The sequence below is a fragment of the Taurulus bubalis genome (genome assembly GCF_910589615.1).
Source record: "Taurulus bubalis genome assembly, chromosome: 16".
In the NCBI taxonomy this organism is placed as follows: domain Eukaryota; kingdom Metazoa; phylum Chordata; class Actinopteri; order Perciformes; family Cottidae; genus Taurulus; species Taurulus bubalis.
In genome coordinates this window covers 24,159,919-24,181,100 of record NC_136604.1, presented here as the reverse complement: position 1 = coordinate 24,181,100, position 21,182 = coordinate 24,159,919, and the positions used below count along the sequence as shown (strand labels likewise).

The 21,182-nt window shown below is 48.2% G+C and overlaps 1 protein-coding gene across 1 annotated transcript; it reads right to left on the bottom strand.

Annotated features, from left to right (window-relative positions):
• Positions 1 to 1,474: 1,474 nt before the first annotated feature.
• lrp12 (low density lipoprotein receptor-related protein 12) lies at positions 1,475 to 20,577 on the bottom strand (the record flags this gene model as incomplete). The annotated part of the gene is made up of 11 exons (XM_079232019.1): positions 1,475 to 2,395; positions 12,576 to 12,708; positions 12,797 to 12,999; positions 14,709 to 14,975; positions 15,147 to 15,368; positions 15,475 to 15,624; positions 15,844 to 16,091; positions 16,306 to 16,508; positions 19,777 to 19,912; positions 20,220 to 20,276; positions 20,517 to 20,577. The coding sequence occupies 11 exons, from the start codon at positions 20,575 to 20,577 to the stop codon at positions 1,475 to 1,477; spliced, it is 2,601 nt and encodes an 866-aa protein (XP_079088145.1).
• Between the last annotated feature and the right edge of the window lie 605 nt (positions 20,578 to 21,182).

Genomic DNA, 21,182 nt, shown 5'->3' with positions numbered 1-21,182 from the left:
GGTTGTCTATACAGAACGATTCAGATCCATTTGCACCTGACCAGGAGTCCCAATCGGTTCCCGAATCAGATCCCTTTAATCTGAATGTTCTTATCAGTTTGTTCTGTCAGGACACAATTTACAATGAGCAGGAGAAGGAAAGAGTTCACGAAAGGACCGGAGGAACTTCAGTGGAGAGTGTTCATCATTGTACCAACAAAATAACTTATCAGTGACATCTGTCGGCCTCCGATTGGTCCGTTCATCTCTGACATCACTGAGCTAACGTTGAATCAAACAAACATGCTAACATGTTAGTTGTAGTCCAGTCAAAGTGTTAGCTAGCTTGAGTTATGTTTCAAGCATTAGCATGTTACTGAAGTCCAGTCAAATCTGTTAGCATGTTACTAGCTGAAGTCCAGTCAATTATGTTAGCATGCTACTAGCTGTAGTCCAGTCAATTATGTTAGCATGTTACTAGCTGTAGTCCAGTCTGAAGCGTTAGCTTGTCGGCTAGTTGCAGTCTAGTGTGAGATGCTAGCTTGTGAAGTGAAGAGGTGTTGGGTCAGGGCAGTTTTAACATTAGTCAGGTCTTATCAGAACAAACGTGAATAATTTATGCTCATAAATCATACTGCCATTCTCTCTGTCTATATCAATCTCTCTGAGCCGATCCACACCAAATCCAAAACATTAGTATTTTGCAGTGCTGTGTTTGAGCTTACTGTCTTTGCTTGAGAAATCCATGGAGATGCATCATAACCATTATGAAGTGACCACGAGGTCTTGTATTGTGTATCACATAATAATGATAATAATGTGTATAATAATAACACATTCAGTCCAGTCATGAATGATGCAAACCAATGAGGCTCAGAATTCAGTCCTGCCAAGGGACGACAGATGCAAATTAGCTGAAGCGATAATCTGGTACATCCAATGGTGACATTTATGTTTGAACTGTACATGGTCCCTTCTAAATAAAGAGAATAAAAAAATAACTGTTATTTACTACACAGTCTTGCACACTCACGGTGTGACATTTTACATTTTGGTGGAATGTAAGGAGCACGAATTCCAATATTAAAAAAATTGCCAGCGAATATTCTGCATTTTCTTTCCACTATTGTTTTAGTTCCCGGTGTGTAAAATCAGGTAGCGTGTCAGTTAGCAAGTTAGCCTGTTAGCACAGCAGTATGTTAGCAAACTAGCTAACTGTAGGTGTTGTACCAGGGTAGTATGTATAGTAGCAGTCTGTCAGTTTGCATGTTAGCACAGCAGCTCATTAGTTAGCTGTATGTGTAGTACCAGTCTGTCAGTTAGCTTGTTAGCTCGCTGTATGTATAGTACCAGTCAGTTAGCTCTTTAGCACAGCAGCTTGTTAGCTATCTGTATGTGTAGTACCAGTCAGGTAGCATGTTAGCTAGCTGTATGTGTAGTACCAGTCAGTTAGCATGTTAGCTAGCTGTATGTGTAGTAGCAGTCAGTTAGCTCGTTAGCAGAGCAGCAGCAGCTCGTCGTCACTGCTCTCCGTCTTGCCCGTGGCCTCCAAACAGGCGTCTGGGATTTGAGCCGTGTGGACCATCCCACACTGTTCACAGGGGCCGTCCCGCCCGCTTCTGTTTCCGCGGTTGTGGCGGGGGGCGTGGCCTGTGGTAGAAGAACGGTACGGTTCTAGCAGCGGCTGCCGGATGTCGGTGACCAGTGAGGACAAGGAGGAGGAGTCGGAGTCGCAGACGGGGATCAGGAGCTCCACGTCTTCTTCTTCTTCACCGTTGTCTCGCTGCTCTGCAGCCTCGGACCCACTTCTACCCGTCTCCAGATGGTGAAGTGGACTGTGATTGGTCCAGGTCTGGTCCTGCCGGTTCTGGCTGGTTCTGGTCAAGTTCCTGGCGAAACAGTGCAAGTTCTGGGCCAGTCGCTGCAGGGCGGAGGTGGGCGGAGCCTGGAGCTCCGAAGCGTCGCTGTGACGTTCAGCATCTGGACTGAGCGTTACCACAGGGGCGGGTCTTGAGGGGGGCGGGGTCTCTCTGAGTCTATCACGGCCTTGCCCACATGCGGGCGTCAGGGTCACGGAGGTAGTCACGAATACCGGCGCCTCCACGGCGGCGGAAGGCGGCGTCTTTTGGGGCAGGGGGGCAACGGGCCCGCCCGTCGCGCCGACGCCTCGCTCTCGCCCTCGCTCGCCTTCCGTGTCCGTGTCGTCCGAGTCTGGAGAAAGCAGGTCCGAGCTCCCGGAGCCGGGACCGTCCTCCAGGTCGGCAGAGACGAGCGCCAAAGAACCGGACCGCCTCGAACGCGAGAAGGTGAAGAGACGACGCCACAGGTTGCCGTGACGGCCCGAGGAAGGGAGTCTCAGGGAAGTGAAGCCGAGCTGAGAGCGCACGGCCAGGCGGAGGTTCTCCAGGACGGAAGCCTGAGGACCGAGAGCAGAATACAAGAGATGATCTTTCATCTATAGCAGCAGATGGTGAACTAATAATGTCAACGACTAAAAAACAAGATGGCAACGACCAAATACCAAGATGGTGCCGACTAAGATGGGGACGACTAAAAACCAAGATGGGGACGCCTAAAAACCAAGATGGCGACGACCAAATACCAAGATGGTGAAGACTAAAAACCAAGATGGCGACGACTAAAAAACAAAGTTGGCGACGACTAAAAACCAAAATGGCGACGACTGAAAACCAAGATGGCGACGACTAAAAGCCAAGATGGCGACGACCAAATACCAAGATGGTGAAGACTAAAAGCCAAGATGGGGTCGACTAAAAACCAAGATGGCGACGCCAAAAAACCAAGATGGGGACGAGTAAAACCCAAGATGGGGACGAGTAAAAACCAAGATGGGGGCGAGTAAAAACCAAGATTGGGACGCCTAAAAACCAAGATGGGGACGCCTAAAAACCAAGATGGGGAGGAGTAAAAACCAAGATGGCGACAACCATATACCAAGATGGGACAACTAAGATGGGGACGACTAAAAACCAAGATGGCGACGACTAAACACCAAGATGGGGACGAGTAAAAACCAAGATGGGGACGACTAAAAACCAAGATGGGGACGACTAAAAGCGAAGATGGCGACGACCAAATACCAAGATGGGGACGACTAAAGACTAAAATGGGCACGACTGAAAACCAAGATGGTGACGACTAAAAACCAAGATGGCGACGCCTAAAAACCAAGATGGGGATGACTAAAAAACAAAGTTGGCGACGACTAAAAACCAAAATGGCGACGACTGAAAACCAAGATGGCGACGACTGAAAACCAAGATGGCGACGACTGAAAACCAAGATGGCGACTACTGAAAACCAAGATGGGACAACTACGATGGGGACGACTAAAAACCAAGATGGCGACGACTAAAAACCAAGATGGGGACGTGTAAAAACCAAGATGGGGACGAGTAAAAACCAGGATGGGGACGAGTAAAAACCAAGATGGGGACGCCTAAAAACCAAGATGGGGACGAGTAAAAACCAAGATGGGGACGAGTAAAAACCAAGATGGGACGACTAAAAACCAAGATGGAGACGACTTAAAAACCAAGATGGTGACGACTGAAAACCAAGATGGTGACGACTAAAAGCCAGGATGGCGACGACCAAATACCAAGATGGGACAACTAAGATGGGGACGACTAAAAACCAAGATGGCGACGACTAAAAACCAAAATGGGGACGAGTAAAACCCAAGATGGGGACGAGTAAAAACCAAGATGGCGACGACAAAAAACCAAGATGGCGACGACCAAATACCAAGATGGGACAACTAAGATGGGGACGACTAAAAACCAAGATGGCAACGACTGAAAACCAAGATGGCGACGACTGAAAACCAAGATGGTGAAGACCAAAAACCAAGATGGTGAAGACCAAAAACCAAGATGGCGACGACTAAAAACCAAGATGGCGACGACCAAATACCAAGATGGGACAACTAAGATGGGGACGACTAAAAACCAAGATGGCGACGACTAAAAACCAAGATGGGGACGCGTAAAAACCAAGATGGGGACGAGTAAAAACCAAGATGGGGACGAGTAAAAACCAAGATGGGACGACTAAAAACCAAGATGGAGACGACTAAAAACCAAGATGGTGACGACTGAAAACCAAGATGGTGAAGACCAAAAACCAAGATGGTGACGACTAAAAACCAAGATGGCGACGACCAAATACCAAGATGGGACAACTAAGATGGGGACGACTAAAAACCAAGATGGCGACGACTAAAAACCAAGATGGGGACGCGTAAAAACCAAGATGGGGACGAGTAAAAACCAAGATGGGGACGAGTAAAAACCAAGATGGGACGACTAAAAACCAAGATGGAGACGACTAAAAACCAAGATGGCGACGACTAAAAACCAAGATGGGGACGAGTAAAACCCAAGATGAGGAAGAGTAAAAACCAGGATGGGGACGAGTAAAAACCAAGATGGGGACGCCTAAAAACCAAGATGGCGACGACTAAAAACCAAGATGGGGACGCGTAAAAACCAAGATGGGGACGTGTAAAAACCAAGATGGGGACGAGTAAAAACCAGGATGGGGACGAGTAAAAACCAAGATGGGGACGCCTAAAAACCAAGATGGGGACGAGTAAAAACCAAGATGGGGACGAGTAAAAACCAAGATGGGACGACTAAAAACCAAGATGGAGAAGACTAAAAACCAAGATGGTGACGACTGAAAACCAAGATGGTGACGACTAAAAGCCAGGATGGCGACGACCAAATACCAAGATGGGACAACTAAGATGGGGACGACTAAAAACCAAGATGGCGACGACTAAAAACCAAAATGGGGACGAGTAAAACCCAAGATGGGGACGAGTAAAAACCAAGATGGAGACGACTAAAAACCAAGATGGTGACGACTGAAAACCAAGATGGTGAAGACCAAAAACCAAGATGGCGACGACTAAAAACCAAGATGGCGACGACCAAATACCAAGATGGGACAACTAAGATGGGGACGACTAAAAACCAAGATGGCGACGACTAAAAACCAAGATGGGGACGCGTAAAAACCAAGATGGGGACGAGTAAAAACCAAGATGGGGACGAGTAAAAACCAAGATGGCGACGACTAAAAACCAAAATGGGGACGAGTAAAACCCAAGATGGGGACGACTAAAAACCAAGATGGAGACGACTAAAAACCAAGATGGTGACGACTGAAAACCAAGATGGTGAAGACCAAAAACCAAGATGGCGACGACTAAAAACCAAGATGGCGACGACCAAATACCAAGATGGGACAACTAAGATGGGGACGACTAAAAACCAAGATGGCGACGACTAAAAACCAAGATGGGGACGCGTAAAAACCAAGATGGGGACGAGTAAAAACCAAGATGGGGACGAGTAAAAACCAAGATGGGGACGAGTAAAAACCAAGATGGGACGACTAAAAACCAAGATGGAGACGACTAAAAACCAAGATGGTGACGACTGAAAACCAAGATGGTGATGACTAAAAGCCAGGATGGCGACGACCAAATACCAAGATGGGACAACTAAGATGGGGACGACTAAAAACCAAGATGGCGACGACTAAAAACCAAGATGGGGACGAGTAAAACCCAAGATGGGGACGAGTAAAACCCAAGATGGGGACGAGTAAAACCCAAGATGGCGACGACTAAAAACCAAGATGGGGACGAGTAAAAACCAAGATGGTGACGACTAAAAACCAAGATGGGGACGAGTAAAATCCAAGATGGGGACGAGTAAAAACCAAGATGGGGTGACTAAAAGCCAAGATGGCGACAACCAAATACCAAGATGGGACAACTAAGATGGGGACGACTAAAAACCAAGATGGCGACGACTAAACACCAAGATGGGGACGCCTAAAAACCAAGATGAGGACGAGTAAAACCCAAGATGGGGACAAGTAAAACCCAAGATGGGGACGAGTAAAACCCAAGATGGGGATGCCTAAAAACCAAGATGGGGACGCCTAAAAACCAAGATGGGGACGAGTAAAAACCAAGATGGGGACGCCTAAAAACCAAGATGGGGACGACTAAAAACCAAGATGGGGAGGAGTAAAAACCAAGATGGGGACGCCTAAAAACCAAGATGGGGACGCCTAAAAACCAAGATGGGACGCCTAAAAACCAAGATGGGACGCCTAAAAACCAAGATGGGGACGCCTAAAAACCAAGATGGGGACGAGTAAAAACCAAGATGGGGACGAGTAAAACCCAAGATCGGGACGACTAAAAACCAAGATGGGGACGCCTAAAAACCAAGATGGGGACGCCTAAAAACCAAGATGGGGACGAGTAAAAACCAAGATGGGGACGAGTAAAAACCAAGATGGGACGACTAAAAACCAAGATGGAGACGACTAAAAACCAAGATGGTGACGACTAAAAACCAAGATGGTGACGACTGAAAACCAAGATGGTGACGACTAAAAGCCAGGATGGCGACGACCAAATACCAGGATGGGACAACTAAGATGGGGACGACTAAAAACCAAGATGGAGACGACTAAAAACCAAGATGGTGACGACTGAAAACCAAGATGGTGACGACTAAAAGCCAGGATGGCGACGACCAAATACCAAGATGGGACAACTAAGATGGGGACGACTAAAAACCAAGATGGCGACGACTAAAAACCAAGATGGGGATGAGTAAAACCCAAGATGGGGACGAGTAAAACCCAAGATGGGGACGAGTAAAACCCAAGATGGCGACGACTAAAAACCAAGATGGGGACGAGTAAATACCAAGATGGGGACGACTAAAAACCAAGATGGGACGAGTAAAATCCAAGATGGGGACGAGTAAAAACCAAGATGGGGTGACTAAAAGCCAAGATGGCGACAACCAAATACCAAGATGGGACAACTAAGATGGGGACGACTAAAAACCAAGATGGCGACGACTAAACACCAAGATGGGGACGACTAAAAAACCAAGATGAGGACGAGTAAAACCCAAGATGGGGACGAGTAAAACCCAAGATGGGGACGCCTAAAAACCAAGATGGGGACGCCTAAAAACCAAGATGGGGACGCCTAAAAACCAAGATGGGGACGCCTAAAAACCAAGATGGGGACGAGTAAAAACCAAGATGGGGACCAGTAAAAACCAAGATGGGGTGACTAAAAGCCAAGATGGCGACAACCAAATACCAAGATGGGACAACTAAGATGGGGACGACTAAAAACCAAGATGGCGACGACTAAACACCAAGATGAGGACGAGTAAAACCCAAGATGGGGACGAGTAAAACCCAAGATGGGGACGAGTAAAACCCAAGATGGGGACGAGTAAAACCCAAGATGGGGACGCCTAAAAACCAAGATGGGGACGCCTAAAAACCAAGATGGGGACGCCTAAAAACCAAGATGGGGACGAGTAAAAACCAAGATGGGGACGCCTAAAAACCAAGATGGGGACGCCTAAAAACCAAGATGGGGACGCCTAAAAACCAAAATGGGGAGGAGTAAAAACCAAGATGGTGACGACTAAAAGCCAGGATGGCGACGACCAAATACCAAGATGGGACAACTAAGATGGGGACGACTAAAAACCAAGATGGCGACGACTAAAACCCAAGATGGGGACGAGTAAAACCCAAGATGGGGACGAGTAAAACCCAAGATGGGGACGAGTAAAAACCAAGATGGGGACGAGTAAAAACCAAGATGGGGTGACTAAAAGCCAAGATGGCGACAACCAAATACCAAGATGGGACAACTAAGATGGGGACGACTAAAAACCAAGATGGTGACGACTAAACACCAAGATGGTGACGACTGAAAACCAAGATGGTGACGACTAAAAGCCAGGATGGCGACGACCAAATACCAAGATGGAACAACTAAGATGGGGACGACTAAAAACCAAGATGGCGACGACTAAAAACCAAGATGGGGACGAGTAAAACCCAAGATGGGGACGAGTAAAACCCAAGATGGGGACGAGTAAAACCCAAGATGGCGACGACTAAAAACCAAGATGGGGACGAGTAAAAACCAAGATGGTGACGACTAAAAACCAAGATGGGGACGAGTAAAATCCAAGATGGGGACGAGTAAAAACCAAGATGGGGTGACTAAAAGCCAAGATGGCGACAACCAAATACCAAGATGGGACAACTAAGATGGGGACGACTAAAAACCAAGATGGCGACGACTAAACACCAAGATGGGGACGCCTAAAAACCAAGATGAGGACGAGTAAAACCCAAGATGGGGACAAGTAAAACCCAAGATGGGGACGAGTAAAACCCAAGATGGGGATGCCTAAAAACCAAGATGGGGACGCCTAAAAACCAAGATGGGGACGAGTAAAAACCAAGATGGGGACGCCTAAAAACCAAGATGGGGACGACTAAAAACCAAGATGGGGAGGAGTAAAAACCAAGATGGGGACGCCTAAAAACCAAGATGGGACGCCTAAAAACCAAGATGGGACGCCTAAAAACCAAGATGGGGACGCCTAAAAACCAAGATGGGGACGACTAAAAACCAAGATGGGGACGAGTAAAACCCAAGATGGGGACGAGTAAAACCCAAGATCGGGACGACTAAAAACCAAGATGGGGACGCCTAAAAACCAAGATGGGGACGAGTAAAAACCAAGATGGGGACGAGTAAAAACCAAGATGGGGATGAGTAAAAACCAAGATGGGACGACTAAAAACCAAGATGGAGACGACTAAAAACCAAGATGGTGACGACTAAAAACCAAGATGGTGACGACTGAAAACCAAGATGGTGACGACTGAAAACCAAGATGGTGACGACTAAAAGCCAGGATGGCGACGACCAAATACCAGGATGGGACAACTAAGATGGGGACGACTAAAATCCAAGATGGGGACGAGTAAAAACCAAGATGGGGTGACTAAAAGCCAAGATGGCGACAACCAAATACCAAGATGGGACAACTAAGATGGGGACGACTAAAAACCAAGATGGCGACGACTAAACACCAAGATGGGGACGCCTAAAAACCAAGATGAGGACGAGTAAAACCCAAGATGGGGACAAGTAAAACCCAAGATGGGGACGAGTAAAACCCAAGATGGGGATGCCTAAAAACCAAGATGGGGACGCCTAAAAACCAAGATGGGGACGAGTAAAAACCAAGATGGGGACGCCTAAAAACCAAGATGGGGACGACTAAAAACCAAGACGGGGGGGAGTAAAAACCAAGATGGGGACGCCTAAAAACCAAGATGGGGACGCCTAAAAACCAAGATGGGACGCCTAAAAACCAAGATGGGACGCCTAAAAACCAAGATGGGGACGCCTAAAAACCAAGATGGGGACGACTAAAAACCAAGATGGGGACGAGTAAAACCCAAGATCGGGACGACTAAAAACCAAGATGGGGACGCCTAAAAACCAAGATGGGGACGCCTAAAAACCAAGATGGGGACGAGTAAAAACCAAGATGGGGACGAGTAAAAACCAAGATGGGACGACTAAAAACCAAGATGGAGACGACTAAAAACCAAGATGGTGACGACTAAAAACCAAGATGGTGACGACTGAAAACCAAGATGGTGACGACTAAAAGCCAGGATGGCGACGACCAAATACCAGGATGGGACAACTAAGATGGGGACGACTAAAAACCAAGATGGAGACGACTAAAAACCAAGATGGTGACGACTGAAAACCAAGATGGTGACGACTAAAAGCCAGGATGGCGACGACCAAATACCAAGATGGGACAACTAAGATGGGGACGACTAAAAACCAAGATGGCGACGACTAAAAACCAAGATGGGGATGAGTAAAACCCAAGATGGGGACGAGTAAAACCCAAGATGGGGACGAGTAAAACCCAAGATGGCGACGACTAAAAACCAAGATGGGGACGAGTAAATACCAAGATGGGGACGACTAAAAACCAAGATGGGGACGAGTAAAATCCAAGATGGGGACGAGTAAAAACCAAGATGGGGTGACTAAAAGCCAAGATGGGGACGCCTAAAAACCAAGATGGGGACGAGTAAAAACCAAGATGGGGACGCCTAAAAACCAAGATGGGGACGCCTAAAAACCAAGATGGGGACGCCTAAAAACCAAAATGGGGAGGAGTAAAAACCAAGATGGTGACGACTAAAAGCCAGGATGGCGACGACCAAATACCAAGATGGGACAACTAAGATGGGGACGACTAAAAACCAAGATGGCGACGACTAAAACCCAAGATGGGGACGAGTAAAACCCAAGATGGGGACGAGTAAAACCCAAGATGGGGACGAGTAAAAACCAAGATGGGGACGAGTAAAAACCAAGATGGGGTGACTAAAAGCCAAGATGGCGACAACCAAATACCAAGATGGGACAACTAAGATGGGGACGACTAAAAACCAAGATGGTGACGACTAAACACCAAGATGGTGACGACTGAAAACCAAGATGGTGACGACTAAAAGCCAGGATGGCGACGACCAAATACCAAGATGGGACAACTAAGATGGGGACGACTGAAAACCAAGATGGCGACGACTAAAAACCAAGATGGGGACGAGTAAAACCCAAGATGGGGACGAGTAAAACCCAAGATGGGGACGAGTAAAACCCAAGATGGCGACGACTAAAAACCAAGATGGGGACGAGTAAATACCAAGATGGGGACGACTAAAAACCAAGATGGGGACGAGTAAAATCCAAGATGGGGACGAGTAAAAACCAAGATGGGGTGACTAAAAGCCAAGATGGCGACAACCAAATACCAAGATGGGACAACTAAGATGGGGACGACTAAAAACCAAGATGGCGACGACTAAACACCAAGATGGGGACGACTAAAAAACCAAGATGAGGACGAGTAAAACCCAAGATGGGGACGAGTAAAACCCAAGATGGGGACGCCTAAAAACCAAGATGGGGACGCCTAAAAACCAAGATGGGGACGCCTAAAAACCAAGATGGGGACGCCTAAAAACCAAGATGGGGACGAGTAAAAACCAAGATGGGGACGAGTAAAAACCAAGATGGGACGACTAAAAACCAAGATGGAGACGACTAAAAACCAAGATGGTGACGACTGAAAACCAAGATGGTGGCGACTAAAAGCCAGGATGGCGACGACCAAATACCAAGATGGGACAACTAGGATGGAGACGACTAAAAACCAAGATGGCGACGCCTAAAAACCGAGATGGGGACGCCTAAAAACCAAGATGGGGACGAGTAAAACCCAAGATGGGGACGAGTAAAACCCAAGATGGGGACGACTAAAAACCAAGATGGGGACGAGTAAAAACCAAGATGGGGACGAGTAAAAACCAAGATGGGGACGAGTAAAACCCAAGATGGGGACACTAAAAGCCAAGATGGCGACAACCAAATACCAGGATGGGACAACTAAGATGGGGACGACTAAAAACCAAGATGGAGACGACTAAAAACCAAGATGGTGACGACTGAAAACCAAGATGGTGACGACTAAAAGCCAAGATGGCGACAACCAAATACCAAGATGGGACAACTAAGATGGGGACGACTAAAAACCAAGATGGCGACGACTAAACACCAAGATGAGGACGAGTAAAACCCAAGATGGGGACGAGTAAAACCCAAGATGGGGACGAGTAAAAACCAAGATGGGGACGAGTAAAAACCAAGATGGGGACGCCTAAAAACCAAGATGGGGACGCCTAAAAACCAAGATGGGGACGCCTAAAAACCAAGATGGGGACGAGTAAAAACCAAGATGGGGACGCCTAAAAACCAAGATGGGGACGCCTAAAAACCAAGATGGGGACGCCTAAAAACCAAAATGGGGAGGAGTAAAAACCAAGATGGTGACGACTAAAAGCCAGGATGGCGACGACCAAATACCAAGATGGGACAACTAAGATGGGGACGACTAAAAACCAAGATGGCGACGACTAAAACCCAAGATGGGGACGAGTAAAACCCAAGATGGGGACGAGTAAAACCCAAGATGGGGACGAGTAAAAACCAAGATGGGGACGAGTAAAAACCAAGATGGGGTGACTAAAAGCCAAGATGGCGACAACCAAATACCAAGATGGGACAACTAAGATGGGGACGACTAAAAACCAAGATGGTGACGACTAAACACCAAGATGGGGACGACTAAAAACCAAGATGGGGACGCCTAAAAACCAAGATGGGGACGAGTAAAAACCAAGATGGGGACGATTAAAAACCAAGATGGGGACGCCTAAAAACCAAGATGGGGACGCCTAAAAACCAAGATGGGGACGAGTAAAAACCAAGATGGGACGCCTAAAAACCAAGATGGGGACGAGTAAAAACCAAGATGGGGACGCCTAAAAACCAAGATGGGGACGCCTAAAAACCAAGATGGGGACGCCTAAAAACCAAAGATGGGGACGCCTAAAAACCAAGATGGGGACGCCTAAAAACCAAGATGGGGACGACTAAAAACCAAGATGGGGTTGAGTAAAACCCAAGATGGGGACAAGTAAAAACCAAGATGGAGACGCCTAAAAACCAAGATGGGGACGACTAAAAACCAAGATGGCAACATCTAGGAACCAAGATGGGGACGCCTAAAAACAAAGATGGTAAACATCATACGTTCTGATCCAGGTACCCATACCTGGCTGCCAGAGCACACTGGGAAGTCCTCCACAGGTGGGATCAGTCCCTGGGCGATCAGTTGACCATACGAGGGCGGGGCTTCCCTCCGAAGCAGCTCCGCTTCCACTCTGGACAGCTGGGTCTCAAACGACCTGCAACAACCAATCACACAGCTGGAATCGTGCCCAATCACAGGCTGCATTCGCAAAAGCAGTGACCAATCAGAGGCGACGGTCTCACCTGCGTTCGAACATGCGCAGCGAGTATAGCTTGCAGGTGCAGCCCAGGGCGATGACCAGCAGGAGGCCGCAGACGAGGCTGCCGATGACGGCGGCCGTGATGACCCGGGTGGGAACGATGACGGGACAGCTCTCCTCGTCGCTACCGTCGCCGCAGTCGTCCTGAGCGTCGCACACCCACGACTCAAACACACAGCGGTTGTTCTGCAACGAGGTCAGAGGTCAAACACGTTATGCTGCTCCCGAGAGGACACGCCAAATGTTCTTGATTTAATGCGTTTGTTTGGCATATTTATATATACAGACACATACAAACATGATTTATATAAAAAGGCACATTATATATATATATATATATATATATATATATATATATATATATATATATATATATATATACATACATACCTTACATTTGGAATCATAAAGAAAACATAATGTTATGTTGTTATGTTGAACACATCTGTTTTTTTATCAAATAGTTCCTAGAAATTAGGAAGTTGACAATAACACTTTCTGTGTCATGAAACTTGGATCAAGTAAACACATTTCCCGTACATGAATTGTGTGTTCTGTCAAAGGTTATTTTGACCCTGACCGTAGGTCACACCAAAAACGTAACCCTAACCCGTAAACCCAACCCCAACCCCAACCCGTAACCCCAACCCGTACCCTGTAACCCCAACCTGTACCCCGTAACCCGTAACCCAACCTGTAACCCTAACCCGTAACCCCAACCCGTAACACGTAACCCCAACCTGTAACCCGTAACCCCAACCCGTAACCTCAACCTGTAACCCGTAACCCCAACCCGTAACCTCTGACCCCAACCTGTAACCCGTAACCCTAACCTCTAACCCCAACCCGTAACCCCAACCTGTAACCCGTAACCCCAACCCGTAACCCGTAACCCCAACCCGTAATCTGTAACCCCAACCTGTAACCCCAACCCGCAACCTGTAACCCGTAACCCGTAACCCCAACCTGTAACCCCAACCTGTAACCCATAACCCCAACCCGTAACCTGTAACCCCAACCCATAACCCCAATTCGTAAACCGTAACCCCAACCCGTAACCCGTAACCCCAACCCGTAACCCCAACCCGTAACCTGTAACCCCAACCCGTAACCCCAACCTGTAACCCGTAACCCGTAGCCCTAACCTGTAACCTGCAACCCCAACCTGTAACCCGTAACCCGTAGCCCCAACCTGTAACCCGTAACCTGTAACCCCAACCTGTAACCCGTAACCCGAACCCGCAACCCCAACCTGTAACCCGTAACCCGTAGCCCCAACCCGTAAACTGTAAACCCAACCCGTAAGCCTAACCCGTAACCCCAACCCGTAACCCGTAACCCCAACCTGTAACACCAACCCGTAACCTGTAACCCCAACCCGTAACCCCAACCTGTAACCCGTAACCCGTAGCCCCAACCTGTAACCTGCAACCCCAACCTGTAACCCGTAACCCGTAGCCCCAACCTGTAACCCGTAACCTGTAAGCCCAACCTGTAACCTGTAACCCCAACCTGTAACCCGTAACCCGAACCCGCAACCCCAACCTGTAACCCATAACCCTAACCCCAACCCGTAAACTGTAAACCCAACCCGTAACCCCAACCCGTAACCCCAACCCGTAACCCCAACCCGTAACCCGTAACCCCAACCCGTAAACCCAACCCGTAACCCCAACCCATAACCCGTAACCCCAACCCGTAACCCCAACCCATAACCGGTAACCCCAACCCATAACCGGTAACCCCAACCCATAACCCTAAGCCGTAACCCCAACCCATAACCCGCAACCCTGACCCAATGATGAGAAACTCTGCTCTCAGGTTCTGGTGGAAGTTAATAACATTGTGAGTTTGTATATAAGCTCTTTATTAGTTGAGTATTGATCTGTTGGTACCTTGCAGTGGAAGTTTCCGGGCTGGCAGAAGAAGCAGTTCTTCTCGTCAGAACCGTTGGGGCAGCGGTTCTGATAATTGCAGCGGTCCGATCGAGGGTAACAAGCTCCGTTTCTGGAACAGGGGAACTCGTCCTCCTGACACGTAGAACAATTCAGCTCATCACGACCGTTGGGGCAATGCCAGTACCCGTCACAGCGCTGCTGCTCGGTGTAACAGCCCCAGTTACCCCCACAGGGAACCTCCCACGGCAGGCAGAACCCGTCAACCTGCAGAACCCAGAGAGAAAAGAACATGTTAAACAGAACCCATCCTCCTGAAGAACCCAGAGAGACAAGAACAAGGTAAACAGAACCTGTTTACATTGAGAACCCAGAGAGAGAGGCACAGGAACAAGAGAACCCGTCTAAAGAACTGTCCCTCAGGTGAAGTCAACACACCTGGTAGGTGACGTTGAAGCCTCGGGCAGCGTTGATCTTGTCGGCGTAGAAGTGAACTCGGAGCTGACCGGACGATGAAATCACGGCGACGGGCGCTCTAGAGTCGAAGGCGGTCAGCACCCTGAGGAGACGGCGAGGGTTCTCCTCCAGGCCGTCGTAGACCTTCACATAGTCGCCGTAACCCGTCCCGTCCAGTTTGAAGTCAGTGAACCTCAGGACGACCTGCAGAAAGAGGAAGGATGTTGGCTTTACTTTGGGAGGAGGAGCTGGAAGGAGAGCTTCTCTGCCAGGTGCATTTCTTGTGTTGAGGACGGAGGTCAAAGGTTACCTTCCTGTGGTCTCCCGTGTCGATCAGCCAGGTGCAGTTACTTCCTGGAGGGTAAAAGTCAGGGTAGTTTGGAGAGCTGAAGGAGCCGTAGAAGTTCCTCAACCATTCTCCACAAGTGGGAACGTCACAGTCGATCTCATCCCCGAGGTCCTGGTCAAAACAAACATATCAAATGCCAGCAGAGTGCAACCATCAAGCAGCTGCTCATGTTTCAACCTGCCAGCAGAGTGCAACCATCAAGCATCTGCTCATATTTCAACCTGCCAGCACAGTGCAACCATCAAGGAGCTGCTCATGTTTCAAACATGAGCAGCTCCTTGATGGTTGGACCTCGATGTTGGTGTTGGATTGGGAGAACTGGTTTGTTACCTGGCAGTCGATGCTGCCGTCACACCTCAGGCTGTGGGGCAGACAGGTGTAGATCCGGGTGTAGCGGGACAGACATGGGAACTGGTTCAGACTGCAGGGCTGGAAGGAGAACGGAGACTCCACGCACAGATCCTCGTCCGAATTGTCTCCACACTCGTCCATAGAGTTACAGCGCCACCAGTCTGGGACGCACTTCCCATTAGAGCAGTGGAACTGGTCCACGTCACAGCTGGAGGCCTCTGGTTTACCTACAACAGGATATTATTGATTGATTACTTAAAGACATCTAGTAATGTAGCAACACCATCCTAAAACTGATCAGGACTTTTTAAATCCGTCTAAGATCTTCTGCTTCAGGCCTGCTCGTGGATTGGCCAGGAGGTTCCAGACAGGGACAGGTGTTCAAGCCCCACTGCCCCCAGAGATCTGTGAACCAGATAACAACCCGCTACAGGTCCTCACCAGTGATGTAGGAGAGTCTGAAGCCTTTTCCCGTCAGACCGTCGTCAGAGTGGAAGTGGATCCAGACGTGGTCCTGGGAGGAAATGTAAGGTGGAGGCAAGGAGGATCCACAAACCCGGAGCCCATCCAGATTCCTGTAGCTGCTGATGGACATCCAGTCCGAGGAGCAACGATGGGAACCCTGAAGGTCAAAGTCCTGGAAACTACGAGCAGAGACTGTATTGATTCAACGTTACCTCTCTGATGACTAGTCCTGAACCCGTTACCTCTGATGACTAGTCCTGAACCAGTTACCTCTCTGATGACTAGTCCTGAACCAGTTACCTCTCTGATGACTAGTCCTGAACCTGTTACCTCCCTGATGACGAGTCCTGAACCCGTTACCTCTGATAACTAGTCCTGAACCTGTTACCTCTGATGACTAGTCCTGAACCTGCTACCTCTGATGACTAGTCCTGAACCCGTTACCTCTGATAACTAGTCCTGAACCTGTTACCTCTCTGATGACTAGTCCTGAACCCGTTACCTCTGATAACTAGTCCTGAACCTGCTACCTCTCTGATGACTAGCCCTGAACCTGTTACCTCTCTGATAACTAGCCCTGAACCTGTTACCTCTCTGATAACTAGTCCTGAACCTGTTACCTCTCTGATGACTAGTCCTGAATATGTTACCTCTGATAACTAGTCCTGAACCTGTTACCTCTCTGATGACTAGCCCTGAACCTGTTACCTCTGATAACTAGTCCTGAACCTGTTACCTCTGATAACTAGTCCTGAACCTGTTACCTCTGATGACTAGTCCTGAACCTGTTACCTCTCTGATGACTAGCCCTGAACCTGTTACCTCTGATGACTAGCCCTGAACCTGTTACCTCTGATAACTAGTCCTGAACCTGTTACCTCTGATAACTAGTCCTGAACCTGTTACCTCTGATGACTGGTCCTGAACCTGTTACCTCTCTGATGACTAGTCCTGAACCTGTTACCTCTGATGACTAGTCCTGAACCCGTTACCTCTGATGACTAGTCCTGAACCTGTTACCTCTCTGATGACTAGCCCTGAACCTGTTACCTCTGATGACTAGTCCTGAACCTGTTACCTCTGATGACTAGCCCTGAACCTGTTACCTCTGATGACTAGCCCTGAACCTGTTACCTCTCTGATAACTAGCCCTGAACCTGTTACCTCTCTGATAACTAGCCCTGAACCTGTTACCTCTCTGATAACTAGTCCTGAACCTGTTACCTCTCTGATGACTAGCCCTGAATCTGTTACCTCTCTGATAACTAGTCCTGAACCTGTTACCTCTCTGATGACTAGTCCTGAATATGTTACCTCTGATAACTAGTCCTGAACCTGTTACCTCTGATAACTAGTCCTGAACCTGTTACCTCTCTGATGACTAGTCCTGAACCTGTTACCTCTGATAACTAGTCCTGAACCTGTTACCTCTCTGATGACTAGCCCTGAACCCGTTACCTCTGACAACTAGTCCTGAACCTGTTACCTCTCTGATGACTAGTCCTGAACCCGTTACCTCTGATAACTAGTCCTGAACCTGTTACCTCTCTGATGACTAGCCCTGAACCTGTTACCTCTCTGATAACTAGTCCTGAACCTGTTACCTCTCTGATGACTAGTCCTGAATATGTTACCTCTGATAACTAGTCCTGAACCTGTTACCTCTCTGATGACTAGCCCTGAACCTGTTACCTCTGATAACTAGTCCTGAACCTGTTACCTCTCTGATAACTAGTCCTGAACCTGTTACCTCTCTGATGACTAGCCCTGAACCTGTTACCTCTGATGACTAGTCCTGAACCTGTTACCTCTGATGACTAGTCCTGAACCTGTTACCTCTCTGATAACTAGTCCTGAACCTGTTACCTCTGATAACTAGTCCTGAACCTGTTACCTCTGATGACTAGCCCTGAACCTGTTACCTCTCTGATGACTAGTCCTGAATCTGTTACCTCTGATGACTAGTCCTGAACCTGTTACCTCTCTGATGACTAGCCCTGAACCTGTTACCTCTGATGACTAGTCCTGAACCTGTTACCTCTGATGACTAGCCCTGAACCTGTTACCTCTGATGACTAGCCCTGAACCTGTTACCTCTCTGATAACTAGCCCTGAACCTGTTACCTCTCTGATGACTAGCCCTGAACCTGTTACCTCTCTGATAACTAGCCCTGAACCTGTTACCTCTCTGATGACTAGCCCTGAACCTGTTACCTCTCTGATAACTAGTCCTGAACCCGTTACCTCTGATAACTAGTCCTGAACCTGTTACCTCTCTGATGACTAGTCCTGAACCCGTTACCTCTGATAACTAGTCCTGAACCTGTTACCTCTCTGATGACTAGTCCTGAACCTGTTACCTCTCTGATGACTAGTCCTGAATATGTTACCTCTGATAACTAGTCCTGAACCTGTTACCTCTGATGACTAGTCCTGAACCTGTTACCTCTCTGATGACTAGCCCTGAACCTGTTACCTCTGATAACTAGCCCTGAACCTGTTACCTCTGATAACTAGTCCTGAACCTGTTACCTCTCTGATAACTAGTCCTGAACCTGTTACCTCTGATAACTAGTCCTGAACCTGTTACCTCTGATGACTAGTCCTGAACCTGTTACCTCTCTGATGACTAGCCCTGAATCTGTTACCTCTGATGACTAGTCCTGAACCTGTTACCTCTCTGATGACTAGTCCTGAACCTGTTACCTCTGATGACTAGCCCTGAACCTGTTACCTCTGATGACTAGCCCTGAACCTGTTACCTCTCTGATAACTAGCCCTGAACCTGTTACCTCTCTGATAACTAGCCCTGAACCTGTTACCTCTGATGACTAGTCCTGAACCTGTTACCTCTGATGACTAGCCCTGAACCTGTTACCTCTCTGATAACTAGCCCTGAATATGTTACCTCTGATAACTAGTCCTGAACCTGTTACCTCTCTGATAACTAGCCCTGAACCTGTTACCTCTGATGACTAGTCCTGAACCTGTTACCTCTGATGACTAGCCCTGAACCTGTTACCTCTCTGATAACTAGCCCTGAATATGTTACCTCTGATAACTAGTCCTGAACCTGTTACCTCTCTGATGACTAGCCCTGAACCTGTTACCTCTCTGATAACTAGCCCTGAATATGTTACCTCTGATAACTAGTCCTGAACCTGTTACCTCTGATGACTAGCCCTGAACCTGTTACCTCTCTGATAACTAGTCCTGAATATGTTACCTCTGATAACTAGTCCTGAACCTGTTACCTCTCTGATGACTAGCCCTGAACCTGTTACCTCTGATGACTAGCCCTGAACCTGTTACCTCTCTGATAACTAGCCCTGAACCTGTTACCTCTCTGATAACTAGCCCTGAACCTGTTACCTCTGATGACTAGTCCTGAACCCGGCCAGGACCATGAAGTCCTGAGAACAGCTTCTGGTTTAAGTGATCCGGTACCTGATGGTGACCGAGTCTCCGGGTCGTGCTCTGATGTTCCAGCTGCAGTTCAGTCTGGCCGGATACTGGAAGGGCCAACCGGGGCTGGTGATGACGCCGCTGGACGAGCGCAGGAGCTCTGCTACGTCACCACAGGCTGGACGGAGGGGCAGACAGTTAGACAGGAGATAGACAGACAGACAGGAGACAGACAGACAGGAGACAGACAGGAGACAGACAGGAGACAGACAGACAGGAGACAGACAGGAGACAGACAGACAGGAGACAGACAGGAGACAGACAGACAGGAGACAGACAGGAGACAGACAGACAGGAGACAGACAGGAGACAGACAGACAGGAGACAGACAGACAGGAGACAGACAGACAGGAGACAGACAGACAGACAGACAGACAGACAGACAGACAGACGGTGTGACATCATCGTGGCTGCTACCAACTTACCATTAGAAATCCCTGACACATAGACGTTGTCATTTCTCTGAGACGCAGCAATGCATCCTGGGAAAGACAGTGAAACACAGCTTAAACACATTTTCATCATCATCACCAAGAACACGATGAAGAGCTTAAACACATCATCTTTATCATCTTCATCATCATCACCAAGAACACGATGAAGAGCTTAAACACATCATCTTCATCATCATCACCAAGAACACGATGAACCAAGTTATTGATTATGGACAACATGTGTAATGATAAAGTTATTGATTATGGATCATGAAGGTCAGGACTCACCTGACAGGACGAGCAGGTAGAGCACTGGAGGGCGGAGCCTGCAGCCTGGACTGAGGGCCATTTAACCCTTTAGAGCAGCAGGGCCACTGCCTTCATGTCAGAAACACAGACTGTCTGTCTGTCTGACTGTCTGCTCTGTCCTGGACTAACCCAGTCGCTAACCCTGACCTGTCTGTCTGCTCTAGCCTGGACTAACCCAGTCTCTAACCGTCACAAAGCTGTGACGTCATAGCCCGGGTCCACACAAAGGCTAACCGCTAGCTGTGCCTCGTTAGCTCAGAGGAACATTTAGTCACGAGCTCTGAGACATGACGTCATAACTCTGATGTGAAGCCCGAACAGACAATAATAATAGAACAGAATGCCTTACATAATATATGGTTGTTTCTATCAGGGAACTCACCGCTAGCCAGCAGCTAACGAACTAAGCGGCTAGCTGGCCTGTCCACCTCCACAGGGACAGCTAACCCGCGTCAATGTGAGCTAACCCGCGTCAATGTGAGCCAATCCGGGTCAATGTGAGCTAACCCGAGCTACTGAACGGAGCCTGGAGAGGTTAGCACACTGCTGACATCTTCAGTTAGCAGTTAGCTGCGAGAACAACAACAGTCCGCAGCGGGGACCAGAGGGAGAGTGCGCATGCGCGTGACGTGAAGCCATCTGGCC